Here is a 26,684-nt window from a genome sequence, read left to right on the forward strand (position 1 = left end):
GCCTTCCCCGCCCAACACCCTTTATAATCTCGTCTCTGATTTTCTGGTTCAATTTTCCCAGGAAACAAACAGCTCCACTAAAACGAAGGCCGTACGCTCCAAGAGCCTCTCTTCGTCTCTCGTTCCTTAAAACCAATAACCACACCCAAAAAAATAAAACAATAAAACAACGTCTCTCTCATTTTTCCATGTTCGACGATCCTTATCACCGAAAACTCTGACTCTCACATTCCCGATTTAGAGCCCATTGTCATTTCACAGTCACCAGAGCTTGGATCGCTCCCATGAATCGGTACGATTCTAACCCTTTCGCCGATGACGAGGTCAATCCATTTGCGGTGAGTTCCGATACAGACCTGCATTTACGTATACGTGTTTTTGTATCTATAGACAGAAGTCTCTATCTTCAATCGCGATTTCTGTATGTGTCTGTGTATTTACATGTACATGATCCTTTGGGATTTGGAAATGATGATATGTTGAAATCCTGGCTTATAGTGCTAAATCTTCAATGTCTTTTCATTTCACTGGTTTGGGTCTCTGTTTGGTATTTGATTCCACGGTGAATTGAAACCCACAATGTAGGTTGTGTAGTTATGTTCATCTCTAGTTTCTTTGTTTCTGTTATTCAATGGTCAGTTTAGTTGGTTAGAAAACAGAGAAAAGGGAAACAACTAGAAGGTTTGGATCTTAGGCCTTTTTTTTGGGGGGGGTTACGTAGAACTCAAGCATCTGAATGGGTTCATGTGGATTGTTGGGGTGATTGTGCTTGCCTCATGTGCTGACTCTGTAAAGATGATTTCTGCAAAGATGAATTTTTTTTTTTTCTTTCCCTTTTTTTAATCTTCATCTTATTGCGTTTTGCTAAATTTCTAGAATCCTGGAAGTGTCCCCCCTGCAAACTCGAGGCTTTCACCTCTTCCTCCTGAACCCTATGATCGCAATGCAACAATTGATATTCCTCTTGATAATTCAAAGGTTGTTCAGCATATGCAAGATGTTGAATCATATTTTAAAGTTTTCTATCTGTCATTTATGATCAATGATTTATTTTTGTCAACGAGCAATGATTTCTTGTTCCTTATTATTTTTGTTACTGTAGAGTTTACAAGCAAAGGAGAAGGAACTCCACGCAAAAGAGGTTGAATTGAAAAAGAAGGAACAGGTAATTGCCCATTATAACTCATATGATGCTTGCAAAGGGCTTATAAAATATAATTGATAATCTTGTAAACGGAGTCCCAGACCGTTATTTTTATAGTAATTATCAATTTATTGTGGGTATGTCGATATTTAGGTTCATTTGAGGCACCTCTTCTGTACCAAGGCATGTTAGAAATTGTTGCCATGACAACAAGAAAAATCCACTTCAGATGCAAGTTTATATTTTGACGTGCAACATTGATTTTAGTTGAGAAATGTATGCTTTTAGAAAAATTAGTTTTGTATTTAGTAAGTGGAATTCATAATGCCATCATCTCTTTTCAGGAACTAAAGCGGCGGGAAGACGCCATAGCACGAGGTTTATCCATTTTCTGATATGTGCTTGAGAGAGTATATGACACCAAAGTACAATTTGTAATTTCCCATTTCTTTTTCTTTTTTTGGCAGCTGGAGTTGTAATAGAGGAGAAAAACTGGCCTCCATTTTTCCCCATCATCCATCATGACATTGCAAACGAAATACCAATCCATCTACAGAGGATCCAGTATGTTGCGTTCACAACATATCTGGGTATGTTAATTTTTATTTCTTTTCTTTTGTGATAGTCGGCATAGGTGTTTCAATGGCCAGATGATATTTGATTGTAGATTTTTTGTTTCTCGCTCTTTTCCTTGTATTGACTTTAGTAGTTTTGAGTTAAAAATTGATTGTACAAAAAGATCTTCTAATTAATTCAATCAAATTTTTCTGTGGTTGCTTAAGTTGACTAAGCTTATGGCATTTTTCAGGTTTGATTGTGTGTCTTCTGTGGAATATTCTGGCAGTTACCGTAGCCTGGTTCAAAGGAGAAGGTTTGATCTGTGACTTAGTGTAGACCCATTAGCCATTATAAATAAACTATTTCATGATTTAGTCTGAACTTTTATCTGCTTGCAGGTCCAATAATTTGGCTTCTGGCTGTAATCTACTTCATAGCAAGTGTTCCGCTATCCTATTTCCTCTGGTATCGCCCGCTTTATCGTGCTATGAGGTACTTATGATTCTATGGATATGACCTTATTGTCATCACTATGCAAAAACTGTATATGAGGCTTCAGGCCTATGCAAATGATCACTTCGATGACTCTGCACTTTCTACAACATTTGTCCAACATATCTTTTATCTTATACTTTTTGTTTAGGATTCATACTTGTAATTGTGTGCCGTCTATTACAGGACTGATAGTGCTCTGAGTTTTGCTGGGTTTTTCTTGTCTTATCTCGTACGTACATTTTTGTTTCGTATTAAAGTTATATTTTCTGCATTCAAGATGATGTGAAAATTGGCTCACTTCTATGCCCTGATTCTCTATTTGCAGCTCCACATTGCGTTTTGTGTCTATGCTGCAATTGCTCCTCCAATTGTCTTCAAAGGGAAATCTATCACGTAAGTTTTCTTCACTGTGCAGTCTACGGGGTTTACTAATGACTACTGTTACATTAGTTCTTTCGTTTATGAAGGGGGAATAAGTACAAATGAGTATCCAACATGATAATGTCCTGCAGATCTTGTCATCTAAAATTTTCTCCCAATAGACAACCTTGCCTTCTTCTTGTAGTACATCTTCTTCTATTAATTACAAATATACACTAATCATATTTCCTCCTGAAACTGATTTTTCTTTGGTTTGATCTTGTGTACAGAGGTATTTTGCCTGCAATAGAACTGCTGGGTTACAATGCTGCGGTTGGGGTAAGTTTCGAGCTTTCTTTATTCTATGTTGGCTTGGATATTCTCCTTCAATAATTGCAACAGAGACAAGTCTGTTTTTTAGCTAGGCAACAATCTAGTGGTGTTAGTGATGAGAGTTTCAATATGATGGAAAGAACTAGAACTGTTAGATTGCTATGACAGTGGTTTGATCTTGAAGTTTTATTTTGAGTTGATGACCCCGTGAAGACTTTGTTTCTTCATTTCAGATACTTTACTTCATTGGATTTGGGCTGTTCGTCTGTGAAACAGTTCTCAGCATCTGGGTTATTCAGGTTAGATGATGAATGGACTTGCATTTTTCTCCTGGATTTACTCTGTCGTTTTTCTTCCCCTCTTTGGAGAAACTTACTCTTCTTGCATCGTATCGTATTCGCAGCAAGTATACACGTATTTCAGAGGCAGTGGAAAGGCTGAAGAGGTGAAGCGTGAGGCAGCAAGAAGTACCATGATGGCAGCAATGTGAAATGACCAAATCAAAAGGATTTTGGATAGCAACTTGTTAGGATCACGGTTTCTCTTATATTCTTTTTGTTTAATGGTTTCTTCACAAACCAAAGGATTTCGTATAGTAGTGAATTTTGTTAGGTTGTGCAGTCAGATGGATTGTGCTTCTTTTGAGTCCAACCTTGAAATATCGTTTCCCCGTATTTGATTCTAGAGAAACACTCTTTATGTTTGATACTTTTGGTCCTTGAATAGTTGAAATTTTAGTCACAGAGGCCATGATAAATCAAGCTAGGCAGGCTTCTTTTGATTGTCTCGTACAATTTTGAATTTCTCATGACTTTGTTAAGCAAGCATTAATAAAACGCATGAATAAATCTTGTGTAGGGCTGTCCCATGCAGTAGTTCTCTCACAAAAATTAAGCATTGCATGTGTCCCAACTCCGACACCCAACTTTTTGTGAGAGTGTAGGCCACCTCTACATGAGAATCTCTCATACTCAACCTAATTTCTTATAATACAATCAAAGAAAAAATTGCAATAACAATTTTCCTCTCCAATATTTTTTTCAGTGCCAACCATATAAAAATCATGGCCGCCATCTTGCGAAGGCTATGAGCATGGTCACAATAACAAACCCAAAATAAAAAAAATTATTTCTGGGGATAAACAGAATATTTTGTCTGATATTATTTTAATAATATACTTATTTTTTTGGTAAAGATTAATTATTTTTTAATTAATTGATAGGTATAAATAAAAGAAGAAAGTGCAGAGACTGAAACAGAAACTTAAACATCAGACAGAAAAAAATCAATAAAAAACCAATATTTCGAAAATTTCTTTTGTCGGTTTTAGCCCTGAGGCTCAGCTTGTTCCTACACGAAAGAGGACCAACTTCCAGGGGCTGCAGCAGGAATAAGAAACTTAAGTCCTCCATTAAACCTAATTCTTTAGGAGCTGAAAAACCCTGAGCCCCGAGTACCAAGTTTCAAAATTCAAAGCACAAAGCCATGATGCTTCACAGCCAGAGTTGCAGTTCCATGGAATTAGGGCAAGAAAGTTTCCAGAGCTCAATGCACAACCGCACCTTCTCACCAAGTAAGCTTCGAAATCCCCAATGTCCTTTCAGAACTAGGGCCTTTCTAGAATTTAACTTTACTCACCACAATCACGGCTTAGCAAGAAGGCAATTGTACCCTGTTCCTTATGCCTTGTCCACTCCTCAAAATATTAACCATGTTGTGACTTCACGAGCTCAGAAGCAGAATTCGAGAGGTCCTAGGGCTTTTGTAGGGTTTAAGCTTCAGTGTGATTCGGAAACATTGGTTTTGCCCACAAAAGGTTCTTCAATTAATGGTAAGAAGAAGGCGTATGGTGGCGTATTGCCTTCGATTTTGCGGTCTTTACAGTCCGAAAACGATGTTGAAAAGACCCTTAATTCGTGTGGCGAAAATTTGAATCCAAAAGAACAGACTGTGATTCTCAAAGAACAGAAAAGGTGGGAAAGAGTTGTGCGTGTTTTCGAGTGGTTCAAGTCACAAAAGGAGTATGTACCCAATGTAATACACTATAATGTGGTTCTTCGAAAGCTGGGTAGGGCTCAGAAATGGGATGAATTAAGGCTTTGTTGGATTGAAATGGCGAAAAAAGGTGTTCTACCGACGAACAATACATATGCAATGCTCGTTGATGTGTATGGGAAAGCAGGCCTTGTGAAAGAAGCGCTTTTGTGGATCAAGCACATGAAACTAAGGGGAATTTTCCCGGATGATGTTACAATGAATACGGTTGTTAAGGCCTTGAAGGATGCAGGGGAGTTTGATAGGGCAGATAAGTTTTATAAGGATTGGTGCAATGGCAAGATTGAGCTCAATGAACTTGATTTAGATTCTATGGGTGATTCTGCGAATGATTCTGGCTTAGAGCCTATTAGTTTTAAGCATTTCTTGTCCACTGAGCTTTTCAAGACAGGTGGGAGAATCCCCACTTCAAAGATGAAGGCCTCATCGGATACAGAGAACCCTATCCGAAAACCACGGCAAACATCGACATATAATGCTTTGATTGATTTGTATGGGAAGGCAGGACGTCTTGATGATGCAGCTAATGTGTTTGGAGAAATGATGAAATCTGGTGTGGCAATGGATGCTATTACATTCAATACTATGATCTTTACTTGTGGAAGTCATGGGCATTTGTCAGAAGCGGAAGCTTTGCTTAGTAAGATGGAAGAAAGGGGAATATCTCCTGATACAAGAACTTATAACATTCTTCTGTCTCTGTATGCTGATGCAGGGAACATTGATGCTGCTCTGAACTGTTATAGGAAAATCAGAGAGGTGGGTCTTTCCCCAGATATTGTATCTCACAGGACAGTTCTTCATGTATTATGTGAGAGAAACATGGTCCACGATGTGGAAACTGTGATTCGGAGTATGGAGAAATCTGGTGTGCGAATTGATGAGCATTCTGTTCCTGGTGTCATCAAGATGTATATTAATGAGGGACAGCTTGATCAGGCGAAGTTTTTTTTAGAGAAATGTCAATTAAATGGTGGGCTTTCATCAAAGACACGTGCAGCAATTATAGATGCATATGCTGAAAAGGGATTTTGGACTGAAGCTGAGGCCATATTCTATAGGAAGAAAGACTCGGCGAGACAGAAGAAGGATGTTGTGGAATATAATGTTATGATCAAAGCTTATGGTAAGGCAAAGCTTTATGATAAAGCTTTTTCTCTCTTCAAGGGCATGAGAAATCATGGGACTTGGCCTGATAAATGCACATATAATTCTCTCATTCAAATGTTCTCAGGAGGTGATTTGGTGGAACAGGCAAGGGATGTTTTAACAGAAATGCGTGAAATGGGTTTTAAGCCACACTCTCTAGCCTTCTCTGCTCTTATTGCATGCTATGCTCGCCTTGGTCAGCTTTCTGATGCAGTTGATGTGTACCAAGAATTGGTAAACTCAGGAGTACAACCAAATGAATTTGTGTATGGTTCTTTAATCAATGGATTTGTAGAATCTGGCAGAGTTGAAGAAGCACTTAAGTATTTTCGCCACATGGAAGAATCGGGAATTTCTGCAAACCAGATAGTTCTTACATCCCTGATAAAGGCTTATGGTAAGGTGGACTGCCTTGATGGAGCAAAAGTACTCTATGAGAGGCTGAAAGATCTAGAGGGTCCCCGAGATATTGTTGCATCTAACAGTATGATCAATCTCTATGCAGATCTTGGAATGGTATCTGAAGCCAAATTGATTTTTGAAAAATTGAGAGCAAAGGGTTGGGCAGATGAGATAACATATGCCATCATGATTTATCTTTACAAGAATGTGGGCATGCTTGATGAAGCCATTGATGTAGCAGAGGAAATGAAACTTTCAGGTCTAATAAGAGACTCTGGTTCATTTAACAAGGTAATGTCATGTTATGCCATTAACGGGCAGCTACGTGAATGTGGAGAATTGTTGCATGAGATGGTAACTCGGAAACTCTTGCCTGATAGTGGATCTTTTAAAGTATTATTCACTATATTGAAGAAAGGTATTCCAATTGAAGCAGTAACGCAGCTTGAATCATCTTACAATGAAGGGAAACCTTACTCTAGGCAAGCTATCATCACCTATGTTTTCTCTCTGGTTGGTATGCATGCTATGGCACTCGAGTCGTGTGAAAAATTCACAAAAGCTGATGTAAAACTTGATTCTTTTCTTTACAATGTTGCTATATATGCTTATGGGGCAGCTGGGGAAATTGACAGGGCTCTGAACATGTTCATGAAAATGCAAGATGAAGACCTGGAACCAGACCTTGTAACGTATATTAACCTAGTGGGTTGTTACGGTAAAGCTGGTATGGTTGAAGGTGTGAAGCGGATATACAGCCAGATGAAATATGAAGAAATAGAGCCAAATGAATCCCTGTTCAGAGCTGTAAGAGATGCCTATACAGATGCCAATAGGCATGACCTTGCCAAATTGGTTAGCCAAGAGATGAAATATGTGTTCGACTCAGAACATCAAACAGATTCCGAAACTAAAGCTGAGGCTGATGAAACTACTTCAGATCTTGAGGATTTGTAATTATTTGAAGTGAAAAACTCCCAATGGCGTTACACTGTACAGAAAAGCATTTGTGCATGCATCTCATACTGTGTATGTATGGTAGGAAAACAGCTGAATAATTTGAAGATTGTATAAAAAGTACTGGGTTTGACGAAACATGTGTTGTATTTCCCATTTGTTAAATTAAATCTTAATAATATGCCAACACTGAATGCAATTTTTGCTACTTGATTTAAGCTTTATGTGCTTGTTCATTTTTCATGCAGGCTGATATGCCAAAATTTGCAAGTGATCGGTATTATTTTAACATTGCTACAGTAAAAGATAACTTATTGTTTTGACAAGTCTAGGTCAAAATCTACTCTCACTCACCAATTAACCATACAAAATGAGATTAAACCAAAATTCTCATGATATAAAAAATGTAGAGTTCCCAGCTGTATATCGAAGTGAGAAAAGCTAAGAAGAATGCATCAATGCAATTGTCTCCACCAACCATTTCTTGAATTGCATAATGTGAGTATCTTATCAAGGATGGGTTGACAGTGGATTGTTGGTTCACTCCTATTTCTTCTCACTTTTAGACAATATCCATAACAACAGGAAATTTTATTCTTCTAGGAATTTCCACATCACCCGCAGGAAGAAAAGAACCCAATTTACTGTTGGATTCAATCCAGCTCTTACCCGGCGTCTTCTTAACCCCTCTATCTTGCATTATCCTCCCAATCTCCAAGGCATCATCCCATCGGCCTACTGATCTATACACATTAGCTAGAAGAACATAACTCAAATGGTAGTCAGGTTGTAGTTCAATCATTTTCTTGGCTATGCGCTCTGCAGTAGTGGAGTTCGAACAGCTTGTGCTAGCACCTAGAAGAACTGCCCAAAGGGAAGAATCATTCCTACAATCTGCATTCTCTATTAAATTCTCAGCTTCTTCAAGTAGCCCAGCACGGCCTAGAAGATCAACCGTGCAACAATAATGTTCAATCCCAGGTTTAATCCCGTACTCCTTTGTCATCAAGATAAAATAGTTTCGCCCTTGATCAACCAAACCTGCATGACTACAAGCAAAAAGAACCCCAATAAAGCTGATATAGTCGGGCTTAACCCCCTCCTTAATCATCCTATCAAATATTCTAAGAGCTTCTGCACCTCCACCATTCTGAGCAAACCCACAAATCATTGAGTTCCATGTTATCAAATTCCTAACTGGCATCTGCGTGAAAACTCTACGGGCAAAATCTATGCAACCACATTTTGCATAAAGATTAACTAAAGCTGATTCTACAATAACATCTCTCCAACCACACCTTCTCACATACTGGCAGTGCACTTCTTTCCCTTGTTGTACAGCCGCCAAACCTGCACATGCGCGAAGAACAGTTCCAAAACTGTATAGGTCAGCCTCTTCCATTTCCCTGAAATGCTTAATGACAGATTCAAAGTCTCCAGTTTGACAATACACTCCTAGCAACGCAGACCAAGAAACTGAGTTCTTCTTGGGAATCCTATCAAAGACACGTCGAGCATACTCTACTGACCCGCATTTTCCATACATGTCAACCAAGCTACTCTCAACAACCACATTTCCACAAAGTCCATATGTAATTACCTTAGCATGCATTTCTCCACCTTGCCTCAGCCTCCCCAAGTTGCCACAAGCAGCCAATACCGTCCCAAACGTAAAACCATCGGGAGACAACCCATGATATCTATGCATCAAATAAAAGAACCCCAATGCTTCCTCAAACAAATCGCTCCTTGTGAACGCAGAAATAACCGACGTCCAGCATATAGCACCTGGTTCAGTCAATTCATTGAACAGCCGGCGCGCATCTTCCGATCTATAATTCCTCCCATACATATTAATCAAAGCACTAATTATAACATGATTAGAAACAAACCCACGTCTCACCACCACTCCATGAAAGCACAGGCCCAGCATCAAGTCCCCAATCTCCGAACAAGCTTTAACCACGGCAGACAAAGTGAACGCGTTTGGCTCAATCCCAAACTTCAACATATCATAAAACACTTCAATTGAATTTCCAGGCTTTCCAGCCCTAACGTACCCAGTTATCATCGAAGTCCATGATATCACATCCTTAACAAAAAGACCATCAAACACTTTCCGAGTCTCGGACATATTGGGAACCAACTTGAAATACAGAGAAAGCAAGCTGTTCCCAACGAATCTGTCGGTTTCGAGGCCAGACTTAACGACATGCGCATGGATTTGGAGGCCATGGTTGAATGAAACAGCGTTGGTGCAAGTTTGTAAGAGCGAAGCGTATAGGATTGGTTTAAGGGTGATTTCGCCGGAATCAATGGCGTTCAGGACCCGAATCGCATCGGAGAGTAAGCCCAGCTTGCAGAGTCGGAGGATTTGGGATTGTTTGGGTGATGGGTTTTTGGTGCTCTGTAGATTTAAGGATGTGAGAGAGCTGCAATGGCGTTTGAAGACGAGCTTCATGAAAATGGGGACGACGGGCCAAAACTGATTTTTGAAAAATATATAGCCGTTTGAGAACTTGTTAGGTAAAGTACCCGCCTCTCTTTTTTTATTTGAGTCATATTGAAGTTTTACATAATTAATTTAAATTAAAAAATGAGAAATGTTTTTTTCTTACTAACTATAGAGAGGGAATCAAATTTTGGTGTAAAAAATCGGGTTCATTGTCTTTGTCAACTAACCTAACTTACATTTTTTTTTTTTTAAATTCTGAACTACTTAATTAACTAATAAATTTATAGGAATTTATTCATAGCATTTCCTTCATCTTGGATAACCTCATTTACATTCCTTCTCCGTTAAGAAATACATGTGCTTGTATGGTGTCACGTTATGAAAATGAGAGGAAAGGAAAAGGTATGGCTAAGATCCTCCAAAAAGAAGTAGAGCTTTAAAAGTTCTATTTATAACCTTTTTTTCTTTTAAGAAAGATACTACTCAGAGGCGGACCCACGTTGGGACAAGAGGGGTCTAACACCCTTGAAATGCCTGAAATTTGGCTATGGATGACCCCTTGGACAGCTGTGGAGTGCCCCTTGTGTGCACACCAAGTGCTCAACGAAAGTCTCAGCCTGTCTGTGTTGTGTTGGTCTACCATGGAATCAATAGGCCATTTGTTTTTCAGTTGTGCACTAATGCAAAAGCCAAACCAACCGCAAGGAAGGAACAACTATATTTTTTTCCTTTTTAGTTTCGTGTTGCTCTTGTTTATTTGTTATTGTCAAACAATGGAAGAAGGAAAGCCTCTTTGTTTAGTTAGTAGCGGGGGAGTGGAGGGGAGGCTGGGAAGAAAGATTCAAAGAGAGAAATAAAGAATAAATAAATTTTTAAAAAAGAAAAAAGAGGGGGAGGCTGGAAGAAGAAGGAAAATAATAAAGAAAGAGAGAGAGAAAGAATAAAAAAAAGAGAGGGGGAAAATATTAAATAAAAGGAAAGAAAGAGAGAATAGAAATTTTTTTTAAAGAAGATGGATATATCTTCTCTACTCACTCTGTTTCCTTTTTCTTTTTTTTTTCTTTCTAATTAAGTGGGTCGAACTGGTGCAAGTTTTACAAACACGTGTAAAGACTGGTAGGTTATATTTTTATTGATTAATTTAATGCTTTTAAAGACTCGTAAGGTATCACTTTTGTAGTTTTATTTATTTTGTTATTGGCATTTTTTATTAAAATCAATTAAATCATAAGTTATCTTTTATTATGTCATATCACAATTGGAATCCCAAGAAAACGGAGAATTTGAAAGAGAAAAAATAAATAATAATAAAAAAAGGAAAAACTCTCTTCTTCTTTTTTGGGAATATTTACATTACGGATCTTGGATCCACTACTTATAATCTTTTAATTATATATTATGATGGTATAAGTTGGCAGGTCCTTGAATTTAAGAATGGACATATTTCATGAATATGGTAATCCCAATACCAATTTGTAGACACCAACTATTAAGCAAACGATTGTGATTTGTAGCTTAAAAAATCATATAAGATTTTTTTTTTTAATTGGAAAAAAGAAACCTTACAACAGGAAAACCACGAGGGAACGCAAGCCCAACTAAATCAAAATAAAACCGAGCAGAGGAGCTTAAAGGAAGCCCTTGCTCTCAGAGCTGGGAAGGGTTCGAACTATGGACTAAATTAGCTAAAGCATCAGCAATGAAGTTTGCTTCTCGAAAGATATGCTGGAAAGAAATCTCTTCACAGTAAGAACTTAGCAGCCTTATGTCTTGAACCAAGAGATGAATACTCCAAGGAACCGAAATAGAAACTAAAAATTTTTGTATGTGACAAGTAAAAATATTTTATTTTTATTGGAGAATACACATACGAAAATTACTCCCTTGATTGATGCTCTTGGTATGTTTTTAGAATTGATTTTTCCAACCGAAGTTTTAAATGTGATATGATGACACCTTAAATGGGCATATTTTTCATGTGGTGACGTTTTATATTGGTCGAGTCAATTTGAGCTAATGGTTTTACAAGTTTGGTTTGGATGAGACAAACAACGAAATATTAATTGTAGCATGCACATATGGTGGAAAAGTCAAAATCTTTTTCCAATTTTCCCAGCAAACAAACAAAAGTTAACATCTTTTTTTCTTAACCAAATTTTTTGTTTCCAAGTTGGAAAAAAGATGATCGTTGATTTTCAATGCTTTGACTGTGCGTCGGCCAAAGCCCACTCCAAATCCAAATCACCACCAAGGACCTACCAACTGCCACCCACATTCACTCCCAACAGAATCAGCTGAACCCTATTAATCACCAGATCACTGTCAGCCCTTCATCTACACCCATACGTACGCCCAATATCCCATGCCCATCATTTCATCCTCGGCCAGTTGGCAAAACTATACAGGCCTGCAACAGGAGCTTAAGCCACGAATATCTCCATCCCCCAACCTTACAGATCCACACTGATCCAACGGTCAAAAACCAAGATGACCATAAGACTTGCTCGACCTATAATTCTGCTGATGCATTATATAAACAAATAAATTTTCATTTCGTATTTCTCAACTTGTAGGCTCCGCTTGCTCTCAGCTCCGAACAAAGCAACACATCACATTTTTGGGTGCTCTCCTCAGAAATTAGTTAAAGGGCAAAAACCGAAACCGAAACCAAAACAGAATGGTGGTGTTCTGTTTTCTGGTGGATCAGAAGAGGCAAGTGCGGCGGAGCAAGCCGGCGGCAGGGATATGCTCACGGTGCGGCGGAGGAGCGAGTGTTGCCGACATGCAGACCGCTACAAGATTTTGTTACGTCCCATTTTATTGGAAATCTTGGAGAGCCATCATATGTACGTTTTGTGGAGCCATTCTTAGATCTTATCGATAGTTTGCTAGTAGGCCTTCTTTACTATGAATGCCTAATTCAATTTCTATATCTTATTATTAGTTTAAGATGTGTAAAATTGCACATCAACGCCTTACGCATTGCGTCCGACTCTCTCACATGGATATGTTTTTTTTATAAATAAAATCCCTATGAAGTTTTTCTTTTTGGATTTTGATTTGGTTTTTGGGACGTAGTTGCGTTCATGGTGTCGATTTTGACTACACAAAAAAGAAAGTTCATGGTGTCGAATTAAAATAGAAACAGTGTAAGGTGGAGACTAGCTGGAAGAAGATGTTCAAAGTGGATAGGTAAAAGTGAAAGCTGGAGAGTTAAGATGGTTTTTATGACATGAAGGCGGCAAGTTTGGTGTTAGGTTTGGTTGGGGTAAAACTCTGTGCTCACTCTTTATGATATGTACATGGATGCCTGCCTCTGGCTCAGTTTGTAGCTACATGCAATAAATACCATGCAAGTCAAAATGTTAAAAAAAACCCATGCTTTTATCATCAACAATATAGAAAAACCATATTTTATCATCTTACCCTCGTGGAAAATAGAGTTGAAATTTTCATATTTATTAAATAATCTTTTGACCTTTTTTTTATATATAATATAAGCGATATTGGAGGAGGGGGTTTTTTCACATAAACATTGTTAAGGTACCATCATGGAGTTCTCCTGATCTACAAGTCGATGTCATTTTCTACTGGGCTAGACTTCGTTGGTATAATCTTTTGACTTTCGATTATGAGCAAGAGATATGTACATATATATGGAATTATGGCTTTCAAACACAAGGAGGAGAGTGTGCAGTAAAATCAACCCAAGTAATCTCTCCAAACGAAGAGGTCGAAAATAATTAGACCCTTTGCAGTAAAAAAAAAAAACATATATAAGAGCAATGTGATTAAGAACAACATATATAATTAACTCGAACTAGACAACAAGCCCTCTCTTAATCGCATTGAAACTACATGGGACGGATCCCCTCAACTCCTTTTTTCATTACTAATGGAATATCCTTCATTAATAGTATTGCCCATGATGCTGTTTTGTTTCTCAGTTGAAAGGGAGATGTCATGAGCAATTTTTTTCGAACTAGATAACATTATATACCGATGCGGCATCATGACACAAATATATGAAAATAACATAATCTTGACACAAAACAGCATCGTTCCCACACAACATAAACTCAGCATTAGTATATGAAAATAAACAGCATCATTTGTTTCTCAGTTATTTTCATATGTTGTGTTGCGGCATGATTGACCACACAACATAAACTCGGCATTAGTATAAATACATGTTAATTCTTGACACAAATATATGAAAATAACATAATAATCTTGACACTAATATATGAAAATAACATAATGTGCTAAAAAGTTTCCCAAAATTAAATAATAACTCATGAAAGACTAACTTCCTAAAATGACTAACAAATGAGTCATATTTTAAACATGAACAACTTTGTTTGAATATATTTATTTTCCTCATTCTAATATATATAGACTAACTTCCCATTTATTTGATATTATATAAAGAAAATGTTTGAATATATTTATTTTCCTCATTCTAATATAGATTTTTATTTTTTATTTTTTTATACAAATAGTATTTTTATTCTATATATATACAGTATTTTTATTGGTCGTGCGTTTACAATTTTGTTTCCTCGATGAACCTCTTGAAACGACGCCGCTTCACCTTATTATTATTATTATTTTTTTAATAAATATTCTTGATTTAATTAACCAAATTACCGAACACTTCGCCATCTTTATATTCAGCTGAAGATGTTGAAAACCCTAGCTAGGGTTTAAGCACCTGACCGTTTCAAAGCAAAACCCCAAACTATTTATATTCGCTTGCTACTAGCACTTATGGAATTTCACTTTTCTCATTCTTCAACCCGAGTTCTTCTTGTCTGCGTTCTCAAATGGTAGGGCTCATCCCTGAACTAACCCTCGAAGACCTCGATCTAGCTTCAAAGACCAAGAATTCGAAGGACCCACCTGACCCTGTTGATCCCAGAGACTTGACGTTTGCAGATTCGTTCTTGGATTTTGAGTCCATAGAGGATTGGTTTAAGGATATACCAAACCCTGATATGACAGAAACAGGGGAGGTCAAGGTTGAGTTGGTTGAAGAAGGGTTTATTAGAGAGGCAAATGACTGTGAAGGCCAAATTTTTAATGTGTATGACCCAATTGATTGTGGGTCTGAACCGACTGTTGATGGGTCTGTGCCAATTGATTGTGGTTTTGTGGAGAAGGTGGAATGTGAAATATCAGAACATTTGGGTTGTTCTATTGAGGAAGAGCTGGGGAAGGTCAGTTTGTTTGGAGGGTGTGATCAAAATTTGGTTCTTGATGGTGGGAATTGTATGAGGAGTGAGAGGCATGAGGAAAGTTCGGCTCTTAATGGTGAGAATGGTATGCAGAGTGAAATAGTGAGTTGTAATGCTGGAGAAAGAGAACCACAGAATAATGAGAATGGGAATGAAAGTTTGAAATCCAAGATTGAAGGTGAGAATGGTGCTAGGAGTGAAATAGTGAGTGAAAGTTCAGAGTCCTCATCGTCGTCTTCGAGTAGCAGCTCGAGTGATGATGACAGCAGTGATGATGGTGATAATATGGATGAGGAGGAAAACGAGAAAGGGAAAATGAAGGCGGAGGTGGAGGAGTCCGACGAGGCTGGTGAAATTGAAGAAGGTGAGATACGGGATGCTGATGGAGGAGGGGAGAAGGGAGATAAGACACACTATATAGATTATGAAAGTGCTGATGAAGATTATGAAAGTGCTGGTGATGATGATGAAGTGGTTGCTTGGACTGATGCTGGAATTTTTGATGATGGAGACGAGGAAGAGGATGATGGTGGAGCTCTGAAAGGACCCATTAGGTCCAAGAATGAGCTTGAGGTAAGAAATTTTTTATTGGTACTCTCTCGCATTTGAAGCCATTACTGAACTTTTGAATTGATAAGCTGCTATGAACTTTTAGCGAGAGGTGGACAAAAAGTCTCTATTGATTTGCTTGGAGTCACGGAGGAAATGGTACTTCATGAGTCCTTACTGATAAATTAGCTTAGCTGAGGGGTACTGGTTGATTTCGCTTTAGTGTAGATAGATGAGAAGATAGCCAACCTCAACTTTTCTGGATGGGGACTTAGTTGAATTTAGTTGGGATAAGGGGAAAGAAAAAGTAGTTAGGATCTTTAAGCAAGCAACAAAGGAGGATTCGGCTCTCCTTCTCACTATCTAAACACAAGTTGAATTGATCTTCTTTTTCTATCATATAAGTCTCATATTTAGTGGATTCCAGGATTGCCAGTATTTTGGTTTGAATACTCTCTAGCAGATTAAGTGCGTTGGAGTTAATGAAGCATGATAATATTAGGTTTTATTTTTCAATGTCTCTTAACTTGGGCTACTTTTACTTGTCAGAACTGACTCTGGAATTTTTGTTAGCCATCTTCTGTGTAAACCGTCAATGAAATTAGCTTTCTGCAGTTATATGTCTGCAAATAGCTTGAAACATATTGTTTTTGACCTTTGCAGGTACTTCCACCTATTCCTCCAGTGAATGTGACCTTGGAACCACATCATCAGATGATGCCTGTGGGAGTTGTTTTATCGGTAAGCTCATAAGCAAGTAATCCTATATTGTAACATGGACTCCATCAATCTCTGGTGTCGTTGAAAATGTAGAATCTAGTTGACACTCCAGAAGATGCACATTTGTGGTAATGTTTGAGTTTGATGTCAATTTCAATTTTACAGATCCTTGGTACCCAAGCGATCGTAGAAGGGGTTGAGAAGCACAACCCTCTAAACGAGGGTTCAATTCTTTGGATAACCGAAAGCAGATCTCCGTTGGGGTTGATAGATGAAATCTTCGGACCTGTCATACACCCTTACTATGTGGTGAGATACAATTCAGAAAGTGAAATCCCTGCTGGAATACAAGCAGGCACTTTGGTCTCTTTCGTTCCGGAGTTTGCAGATCATGTGCTCAATAACAAGGATGTTTACAAAAAGGGTTATGATGCATCTGGTAAAAATGATGAAGAGGTGTCAGATGAGGCGGAATTTTCAGATGATGAGAAAGAGGCTGAATACAGGAGAATGCAAAAAATGACAAAGAGAGGAATGAATGACCAGAATCTTGGCAATAGGAAAAACAACAGAAAAAAGGGTAAAAACAAGCCTGGACCCTGGAAAAATGATCAACCTTCACCCCAGCAAACACCAAAGGATGCAGGTCAGCTGCCTCCCAATCAACACCAACATCATTTCTCTCCAGCTGCACCATCATTTGATCGTGGTTATTGTCCATCTTCTTCTGCAGCACCACAAGGTTTCGTTGGTGGGACTGGATTAGTTCCACCATTTCCAGCTGCTACACAGGCCACTGGTATGAACGCAACTTCAAATGGAGTTTGGACAAATGGGATGCCGTTTCAGCAACAAAATACATCCTTCCCAAATGGATTTCCAAATAATAGTTCACCATGGCCTTCACGCTATAATCATCAATATCCTTATCAAATGCCTATTCCGGAGAGATTGCCATTCTACCCGCAGGCTGAAGGTCAGAGATTTCTTTGTGGTGCTGTCTTACCAGGTGGACAGTTGAATTCCTTTGCAGGACCAACGTATTCACAGGGGCTGATGGGTCAACATGGCTTCAATCAAACAACATTTGGGATAGGTTTACAGGGCCAACCCACACCAGGTCAACAATTGAATGCTTTTGCAGGACCCATGTATCCACAGGGGATGGTGGGTCAGCATGGTTTCAACCAAAATGCATTCGGGATAGGTTTACAAGGCCAACCTACTCACCCGACCTTAAATGCAGACCAAGGAATGCTGTCGAATAGATTGCCTGTTGAACAGAACTGTAATATGCCACAGCCTGTTGCAAATACAGGCAACGTGGACATGCAGCAATTTAATCCGGGCGCATCTTCTAATCGTGGAAGGAGACCGTCTCATAGAGGGGGTCGTCATTTTGGAAGGGGAAGAGGTAGGCAGCAATCAAGGTGAAAGTTATGGCATGCTCTGCTGCACCAAGCACACTGAAGTTAAACTACAATAGGCGATGAGAAGAGCCACCATTTTGAAATTGCTTGGTTCTTTTGTATTCTGTTTACCGATTTTGATAGTTTGTGTTCCATGATGCCAATTTTCTCGTTTTTGTATTTGCTGGTCCAGTGTATGGTTGAACATAATACCCGCAGAATGGAGATCAATGTGATGCATTAAATTCTATTGGTGCCCTTATTTATTAGTAGAAGTTATATTCCAATGCGAGGACTAGGAGGTTAAAATGGTCTTGGGTGAAGTCGAATTTTGAATGTCGAGAAATTCCGGTATAGTAAAATGTTGAATTGTGTTGTGTCCGCAATACATAGAATGCTTAATTATGTACATGCCCTCTGTGCTTTCCAACTTATCTCAGATTACCACCTGTGTTTGCAAACGGCTCAAAGTATCCCCCAACGTTTAAAAAACCATCTCACTTTACCCTTTCCGTCAGTTTTTTTGAAGTTCCATTACGAACGTTACTGTTCATCCCCCCAAAATTCCATAACAGCAACCCATCCCTTTGTTATTGTTCATCCGACCAGTTTTTGGCTGCCATCTCCTCCTCCGGCCACCCCAAGCGACGACATGGGTATCAAAAGAACCAGCATGTTGTCCTCTACCACTCTCACATCTCATCCGCTACCAACCGCCGTCTGGATCGCCGAAAAAAGCAAGAAATTGGCCGATTTTTACCCAAAATCTCCATCGCTCGTTCGGGCGATTCCGAGCACCATTTGCTTCGATCCAGGTATGGTTTTTCAACCTCTTGAGCTGTTCTTGCTGCTAGTTGTGTTGGTTATGATAAATTTCTGAGTTTTGGAGAGTAAATAAGCGATGAACAGTAACAAAGGGGATGAGCTGCTGTTTTGGAATTTTGAAGGGAATGAACAGTAACTTTCGTAACGGAACTTCAAAAAAACTGACGGAAAGGGTAACGTGATACGGTTTTTTAAACGTTATGGGGTACTTTGAGCCGTTTGCAAACACTTGGTAATATGAGATAAGTTGAAAAGCACAGGGGGCATGTACATAATTAAGCCTACATAGAAAGTATTCCGGTGTCCGTTGGCGCAAATCTTTTGCAAAAGGTTTAGTCCTCCTAACTTTGGCAAAGAAAAAAACATATAGAAAATGTAATTTCCTATCTGATTCCCCAACAAGTACAACGGGGCTCAAATCCTTTAATTCATCACCCAATTTTCTCCTCACAAATTCGTATTACTCGATCTCAATGCTTTGCACTTGCAATGTTTATAAAGTATTTTCTTTCATTTGCAAGGGTTAATTTAGCGAAGACCATATGCAAACCCGATGACAGGGTACACAATCTCCAGGTCAATCTTAAGCTTCCTAAGTATTCAACAATTCAAGAAATTTTGAAAATGGTAGGAAAGCATAACTAGAATATCACACTGACCAAATAGAAATTATGAGAATAAATCATTAAATTAGAAGGTTCTGAAGCAGTCAAGAGAACAACATACATTGAACTCAGGTGACTGGAAACAAGTTTAAACATATAAGGAGAATGTCATTGAAGGCTGCTTTTCAATGCTTCTTTTGCTTCTTTTTTTCTTTTCAATGCGGGGAAATGGGAGGTGGTGGGCGTTCTCTCAATGAAGCCATAATTGGTGCACATAACCCATATGATGAAAAGAGAATATCAGGACACCCGATTGTTACTCAAGTTTTAGCATTCCTTGTGAAGTCGGTGCAAGTCTGGCAGCTGCAATCTGAGAAACGACAGATTTCACAGCCAAAGCACACACAAGAAGTGCAGCCTTGGCATGTTGGAGAACGGGTACAGCCTCTATATACTCTTCGACTTGCTCGTTCTTCTTCATCATTACATGTTATTCTGAAATACAGAAACAACCATTCCCATCATCGTTATTGAACCTTTAAAAATCTAAACATACCTAATACATATATATACTTAGTGTTTGCAAGAATTTACAACATACACACTTTAAAGATGTGGTCACAAGGAACATGAAAGTAGATTTACCTCCAAACTAAAATACCTACTGGTAGCTTTTAAACATTCTAGCGGAATAACATCTACTAAAATTAGTGCCTTCCATTTTCAGGGGTATGTGTTCCTAAGGCAGTATTCAAGTTCATTACATAGTAATAGAATATTATTCCTCTGAAGTAAAATCCATTTTTGCTGAATGAACAGTATACATAAACATAAAATAGGAGAACAATAGAACTATAGTCGCTTCAATAAGCAATCATTTAATGGTTCTAAAAGTTGAGTAGAACAGAATATTAAAACCATAATAACTTTAGACACCATTAGCATAAGTATGGAACAAGCTTGTTCATATGCTTCACATTGTTAACAATGGTTAATGGACTAAAGTATAAGAGAAAAAAACAACCTGATCCCTTAATGAGTAAAGTATTTATTCAATGTAAGAGAGGAACATACTTGTCATATGGCAGCTCAGCACATTTCCAGTTCACATCAGCTAAAGCATCATGGTGAATCCGGCATTCCTCTTTTGTCCGGAGACGAAACCTGCGCTCCTTGTTGCATCTAGTACAGCAAACAAACTCATCACGGTGACAAGCCCGTCCATTGTTAGATCTGTGGGAAGCATTAGCATGTTTTGATGCCTCGTTGTGGTATTTGAGCAGCACTGTTTTACACAGTGGAACCTTCTTCCCATTATCAATTACCCAAACATTATTCTTCCATTTCCTAGCTGTCTCTCTTCCAGAATGCTTCTCAAATGCAGCAGGAGTCAGTTTGTCTAGTCATTAAAATACAAAGAGAAAAAAATTCAGATGCTTAAAATGCAAGATTTGAAATGAAATAGAAACAAAAAACCTGAATATAACCATAAGCATCAGACACTTCAATGTGAGCTTTCCTCATGATCACTTAAAGTAGTTAAACAATACTTGAAAAGGCTTGCATTCCTGCCAGGTAAAGTTTCACATGCTAAAAGAAAAAGAACCTTTACCATTTTCTGGATATTCTCAAGGCATCACGCTCGCTTAGATATAGCTAAATTAACTACATAATTAAACATTAATGTGCTGTGTCCTTATCTTGTTAGAACCATGAAAAGTACTGAAAGTACAAAGACATCACTTCAAGACAAGAAAGTTGTAAGCAGGTGATCTCAGTTATGAAGTTAAGACAGTAACCAAATAGCTTTCCTATTCATGGCTTCAAGGTAAGTATTTGCTCTACGAACAGAACAACTGTCCTTAATGTACCAAGTTGTTTTAGATGAGGAAAATAAACTGGAACTTCAACGTACAGTGAAGACATAGAATCTTATTAGATCCTCTAATGTTTTCAAAGTACTCAATAGAAAGAAAATAAAGTCCATGAGCTATGGCAAACCCAATATGCATAATTATGAGGATGCAACACTTTCAGATCCTCGGTTGTCAGAAAGAGGTACTTTGGAAAATTCCACGCCATATTCTCATTGCTTATTGATAATAGCACTGTAGAAACAAGACCAGATGCGCATAAGGACATCAAATAACAAAGCCTAGCTTGAAAGTTATGCGCTTGATTGCTCATCAGAAATCAAGTGCAAAGTTCATTAGCTGCAAGAAAACACTGATAGCCAAAGAACAAAAATACTATCAATGCCCATGAGCCAAGGATGAAAATGCAATTTCATCAACCACACTTGTTCAAATTACAAGAAAGAAGAAAGAAAGATAGATAAAACCCTATAAAAACTAAACCATGGTATGCAACTCCACATCATCTTACTCTGTAGAACAGAACTTGGACATCAAAACCAAAACCAAGTCCAGGAGGTCCCGATCACCACCACAATGGCAATGTAGGTTTCATTCTCAACACACCGCCTCAAAGAAGAGCCCTTTAGTCAACAAACAGACCACGATACAATCTAAACTCAACCATATGAAGCAAGAAAGTGTACAAGTACATAGCTGCATTACGTTGTTGCATAAAATCAAGGAGAAGACATTCACTGAGACAAAACAACATACACTTAAACTGTATAACCGGAAAAAATACAATGGACAACTTGCAAAGAGAAACTCGACACCAATACAAACTCTTATCTCACGGCAGATTAAAAAGACCAGAAAGGGACACCCATCAACGTCAAAACCCAGTTCACGATGAACTCAAACTCAAAACACAGGCACGCACATTTAACATGCATTAAAATCAAAACCCTTTTCCCAAAAACAACAAAGCAAGGCAGAGAGAAAGACCTTCCTGACAACCAGGGGTGCATTCGCAGGTGATTTCCAGGTCACCATTGACGAAAACCCTAAGCCTCCCAACAGCATCACCATATCTGTGGCTGGTACAACCACACGTGACCTCTATATGGTCCGAGCCTCTGTTGACCCCACTCATCTCTCTCAGCTCATCATCGCTAAACAGCACCAACGCAGTTTCCCTCTCTACTCCATTCGCCATTTTTTCGCTTCTCTCTCTGAAAAGAACGGTTTTCGATCGAAACCCAGAAAACCCACAAGACTTTTCAGAGAGAAATCGAAGAGAAAGTCAGTGAAAAGCTAATAAAATCAAGGAAAATAACATGGGTCTGGGTGATGGATAATGGGCTCTATTGGGAACAAGAGGAAAAACTCAAAAAAGCCCAGAAAACCACAAAGAAAGGCAAGTAATTAAAAGGGTCTAAGAGGCACGCATCTCCATGGATTTATTCCGAGAGATCTGGTGGAGGAAAACGTTGAAAGTTGCAGTCTTGTAGATAGAAAGAGAAAAAAAAGAAAAGAAAAGAAAAGAAAAAAAATTAAGCGTTAGGAGTTTGATAGAGAGAGAAAGAGGTTGGTTGGTAATGGGGTTGAATGAATATGAATGAATGAAATGAGCTGGCGAAGGAAAACAAATGTCGTGGGGTGAACTGAGAGAGAAGTGAGAAGGGGTTAAAGGACTCTCTCTCTCTCTCTCTCGCTCTCTCTCTCTCTCTCTCTCTCTCTCTCTAAACTACTTGCAATGCATGATATGACATGAGAGAGGGATAAAAGAAAGCAAAGGGCTTTGGGGTCAGGGCTTTTCGTTTATGGGAAAATCCCTCTCGTGGGAAGGAGACGAGGTTTTCGTTTTCTGTTCAAGTCTTTTGTTTACTCTTTCATTTCTTTGTTTCTATAATAAAAATATAAATTAATTTGTATTCTAATTTTTTACTGCTAACTACTTGGTTGCTGTGGAGTTTGCGAGTACTATAGGATTGTATTAGCAGATTTGCCCTGTTTCCATAGAGCTTGGCATCTATCTATAATCTATCTATATCCATCTATATATCTAACTTCTAAGTCTAATAATAGACTAAGTCTAAAGTCTAAACTATGTTTACTGTTTTACTATGCTGCTGAGGTAAAGGTCGCTGCCACCAGGCACCTGAGCTGTAAAGATTTTATCAGAATTTGTGGGGAGCTGAGTTGGGTTTGTACTTTACCAGTGAACAGCCAAATTTTGAGCAGAAATTATAGGTTCATATACTTGGTTTTCTCGAGAATCGGGACTGAAAACAACCCAACCCTTTGCTCTCTCTCTCTCTCTCTCTCATACATACATGTATGCCAAGAATACCAATTATCTTTTTAATGCCTTCCCCTAAGTTTCAGCTAAAAGTTGATTGAATTTGGGATGAAGATATGAGAAATGCATGAGGTTGTAAAAGTTGCATTGTCGCTATCTGTAAATAGTTTTGTCTTTAGGTGATCAAAGCTATAAGTTCACAGTGCTTGAATTGTTAAAGCAAAAGGAGCTTTTCCAGAAAAGAAGTGAGCCTTCAGCTGGGCATACATGTCTGATGCATGCACAATATTGCACAATTTGTCTACCTAGCTAAATAGTAATGCTGCTGCGCAGACGGTGCAAAAGATTTTTAATATTCCAAAACTGCATGATCACGAGTCTTGCAATCAAGTGGTCCAAACAAAGCTAGCTCCAACTATCTGAGGTCGATTGTAGTGTTTTCAAATCCACAAAATACGGATCTCAATTCTTCACAAGTAGTCTTGATATAACATAAATGTTGTTAATACTCTCGATTTGTTACGGTAATAGTGTTACTTGAGAGTATTTCTCAAAACGTTATATTTATCCAATAAAAATCATCATCGTGCCTACTCCGATGTAAAATGAGACCTTTTCTTAAGTTTTCCAATGATAGTTATACAAATTTAGGAGAAATATAATATAAAATGTCATACTTGCACTTTTTTTTGGGTGATAAAATGTCTTAATTGTACTTAGGCACTCACCTACCTTGAATTTGTGGGAGTAATTTTATATAATTTGTATGTGAGTGGCGCCATTCATATTAGGTACGTCACTATTTCACAATGGCACATGCATTCTCTGTTTTCTATGACTTGGACCATTTAAAAACATACTCAAAGTTTTAGATTAGCTTAAAGGAACACTATGGACACTAGAATCTACGTCTAAATTCCTACATTATTGCAAAAGTTGGATGCCAATTATCAAATTCATATACTATCCTTATATATATATTCTGTTATAAAATAGCAAGATTTGGTTTTAAATTGATCGGTGCAGGACGTGTTGATTGTTTGAACTTTAAACACACTTTATTACGAATTTTCATGCCTTTAATAATAGTGGCGGGTTTTTGTGTGTGCTCAAGCCAGCTCCTCTTTTGGGCACAAACACTGCATTTGTTTTTCCTACTCTGCTTTCCCCACAGGCAAAGATTGAATTGAATAATATGGTTATCTTTATTGCATACTTATGAAGCGAGCCAGAACAATGTCTACCATGCCTGGTTCACCATCTTCATGACTTTTAGTTGGCAGTGGTGAGGTTGTGCTCCCAAAAGGACCTACCATATTAGACAGGAGGCGTGATTTAAATTGAAAGTTAGCTGCAAGGAACTTTGATTCTTTTTGCTCAATTGGACTTGGGTCTTGTTAAAATCTCATCATCACCAATGCATTGTAAATTTCATATATATTAACGTGAATAAGTTACGCAGGTGGACGTGGACGAATGACGTTAACTTCTTTTCTCTAGGGTGCCCAAAAACTCGAGGCTGGTGGATGTCAGTTTCACCTTATCACAACTCAGGCTTATGAGCAATATTATTATGTGCCATACCACACTGGACTATAATCCCCTGAAAGTAGTCAGTTCATGACACAGTTGCATCACAGTGAAACACTCTAGTTATAGTTTGGTTTCATCTATCTATACATACATGCATATGTATATATAAAGAAATATTCAACAAATTCAACTAGCCAATTGGTTCCATCATTAGCTCATGACACAGTGCAGCCACTTACATATGTCTTGAGCTAATTATGAGCTGTTTTGGCAAATTACCAACGGAGGAGCCAATTGGGTTTTGCGGTAGGAGGATCTGATGCCATCATCACCATCATCATCATTATCATTATAATATTTACCAAAAGGTATAAGAAATATTTCAGTGTACTCCCATTATATTATTATATAATTTCATAAACAAAACCTTTTTTTCACTGTGGCATGCGATTTGGTTGATGATTGGCTTGATATCCATTGAAGTGACCTGGCCAAACAGTCATCTCTCTCTCTCTCTCTGCATTCAAAAAGTTGTGCAGACAGCCAAACCATAGCCCCCAACCCAACAAGTTACAAGAAAAACTTTCTTAACCCAGTTGCTTTGTCTCTTCTTCTTATTTCTCTCATCATGCCACTTATTAAAAAGTCGAGAGAGACAAAAACAAGAACAACATAAAGAAATAGGGAAGTATTTCTCACAAGCCACACCATAAAATCATAACAGATTGCCCTGGACAGATCTTATGCAGGACAAATTACTAACAACAATGATTAATTTAAGAATTATGAGCTTCTATTTTTTTCCCTTCCCTTTTTCATCTGAATATGGGTTTGAGCTTGTCATATGAAATTGCTACATGATTTACATTGGATTCTCCTTGAGGACCACTTGGACTTCCAGGCCTACCCAACTTTGAAATCAACATACATACATACATAGTTTTGATCATTCTATATATCTAGTCTAGTGACCCAGTGAATAGTCATTCATGAATCATAATCAATTGGGTCTTTTCTCATGTGCAATTTTTCTTCTAGTAATTAAGACAAATTCATTGGCAAATCCAAAACCAAAACAGCATTTTTTTTCTTGTCCAATCCAAATAATAAGAACCTAGGGCGGCGCCTAATATCCACCTACTCCTAGAGATACAATACAAACAGCTTTCTAGGTCACCCAAATAGCTTGAACTTAGGTTGTTTTCAGAGAAAGATACATACAACATAAAATAATAAGTGATTAAAATCTCAGATCAAACCAGCAAGCTAGCTTAAAAAGCTTACGAGAAGGAAGAACAAAAAGATTTGATCTGTGTGGTCTTTGCGTAAGATGTATTATGGGGCATTGTCAGTGAGCTCCCCTGTTGAGGTAAGGCTTTCAGGGATGGTATGGTATGGTGTAAAATCTCTGAAGCTGCACAGAACCCAATACTTGTTATATGTATATATGTGAATCTGACCCATATATGTATATATATATATATATATATATCATATGGTACAAAAGCATGTATCAGCTTTTGACGCCATCTGAAGCTGCTAACTTTGGCAATACTTGAACCTGCTTTTACATTTTTTTATTTATTCAAGCAGTGATGATATTAATGATGCTCCCAAGTTTTACCTCGATCAAAAGTCAAAACCCAACCAAGCAACATAATTTGGGTCCAGTAACAAAGATTGCTTTACCCAACTTTCAAAAATCATTGAATGTAAGCTTCCTTCATTCAAGTTCACAAC

General features: G+C 38.1%; 6 protein-coding genes across 8 annotated transcripts; 4 read left to right on the plus strand and 2 right to left on the minus strand.

Moving 5' to 3' along the window:
• The first annotated feature begins 50 nt into the window (after positions 1-50).
• Positions 51-3,569, plus strand: SCAMP3 (Secretory carrier membrane protein (SCAMP) family protein). 3 transcript variants are annotated; one of them, XM_008232013.3, is made up of 12 exons: positions 51-338; positions 877-978; positions 1,103-1,165; positions 1,489-1,522; positions 1,612-1,734; positions 1,953-2,015; positions 2,101-2,194; positions 2,381-2,426; positions 2,523-2,590; positions 2,848-2,896; positions 3,124-3,189; positions 3,294-3,569. In XM_008232013.3, the coding sequence occupies exons 1-12, from the start codon at positions 285-287 to the stop codon at positions 3,378-3,380; spliced, it is 849 nt and encodes a 282-aa protein (XP_008230235.1). In that variant the 5' UTR covers positions 51-284; the 3' UTR covers positions 3,381-3,569. The 3 variants fall into 3 exon arrangements, with proteins under 3 accessions (XP_008230235.1, XP_008230236.1, XP_008230237.1); XM_008232014.3 differs by having other exon boundaries at positions 143-338; positions 3,104-3,189; XM_008232015.3 differs by lacking the exon at positions 877-978 and having other exon boundaries at positions 143-338.
• A 688-nt stretch (positions 3,570-4,257) lies between these two features.
• LOC103329562 (Pentatricopeptide repeat (PPR) superfamily protein) lies at positions 4,258-7,661 on the plus strand. Its single transcript, XM_008232051.3, has one exon. The coding sequence runs from the start codon at positions 4,376-4,378 to the stop codon at positions 7,451-7,453; it is 3,078 nt and encodes a 1,025-aa protein (XP_008230273.2). The 5' UTR covers positions 4,258-4,375; the 3' UTR covers positions 7,454-7,661.
• A 54-nt stretch (positions 7,662-7,715) lies between these two features.
• Positions 7,716-9,984, minus strand: LOC103329561 (Pentatricopeptide repeat (PPR-like) superfamily protein). Its single transcript, XM_008232050.3, has one exon. The coding sequence runs from the start codon at positions 9,912-9,914 to the stop codon at positions 8,016-8,018; it is 1,899 nt and encodes a 632-aa protein (XP_008230272.2). The 5' UTR covers positions 9,915-9,984; the 3' UTR covers positions 7,716-8,015.
• Positions 9,985-12,292: 2,308 nt separating this feature from the next.
• LOC103329534 (uncharacterized) lies at positions 12,293-12,957 on the plus strand. The gene has a single exon (XM_008232012.2). It carries the CDS (start codon positions 12,586-12,588, stop codon positions 12,790-12,792), a length of 207 nt encoding a protein of 68 aa, XP_008230234.1. The 5' UTR covers positions 12,293-12,585; the 3' UTR covers positions 12,793-12,957.
• A 1,628-nt stretch (positions 12,958-14,585) lies between these two features.
• Positions 14,586-18,071, plus strand: LOC103329533 (uncharacterized). Its single transcript, XM_008232010.2, has 3 exons — positions 14,586-15,718; positions 16,358-16,435; positions 16,580-18,071. The coding sequence occupies exons 1-3, from the start codon at positions 14,735-14,737 to the stop codon at positions 17,846-17,848; spliced, it is 2,331 nt and encodes a 776-aa protein (XP_008230232.2). The 5' UTR covers positions 14,586-14,734; the 3' UTR covers positions 17,849-18,071.
• A 1,240-nt stretch (positions 18,072-19,311) lies between these two features.
• ULT2 (Developmental regulator, ULTRAPETALA) lies at positions 19,312-22,756 on the minus strand. The gene is made up of 3 exons (XM_008232009.2): positions 22,115-22,756; positions 20,328-20,652; positions 19,312-19,748 (listed from the first exon to the last, which is right to left on the minus strand). Exons 1-3 carry the CDS (start codon positions 22,323-22,325, stop codon positions 19,574-19,576), a joined length of 711 nt encoding a protein of 236 aa, XP_008230231.2. The 5' UTR covers positions 22,326-22,756; the 3' UTR covers positions 19,312-19,573.
• Between the last annotated feature and the right edge of the window lie 3,928 nt (positions 22,757-26,684).

Source organism: Prunus mume, linkage group LG4 (genome assembly GCF_029339155.1).
Source record: "Prunus mume cultivar Tortuosa linkage group LG4, ASM2933915v1, whole genome shotgun sequence".
Classification (NCBI taxonomy): Eukaryota; Viridiplantae; Streptophyta; class Magnoliopsida; order Rosales; family Rosaceae; genus Prunus; species Prunus mume.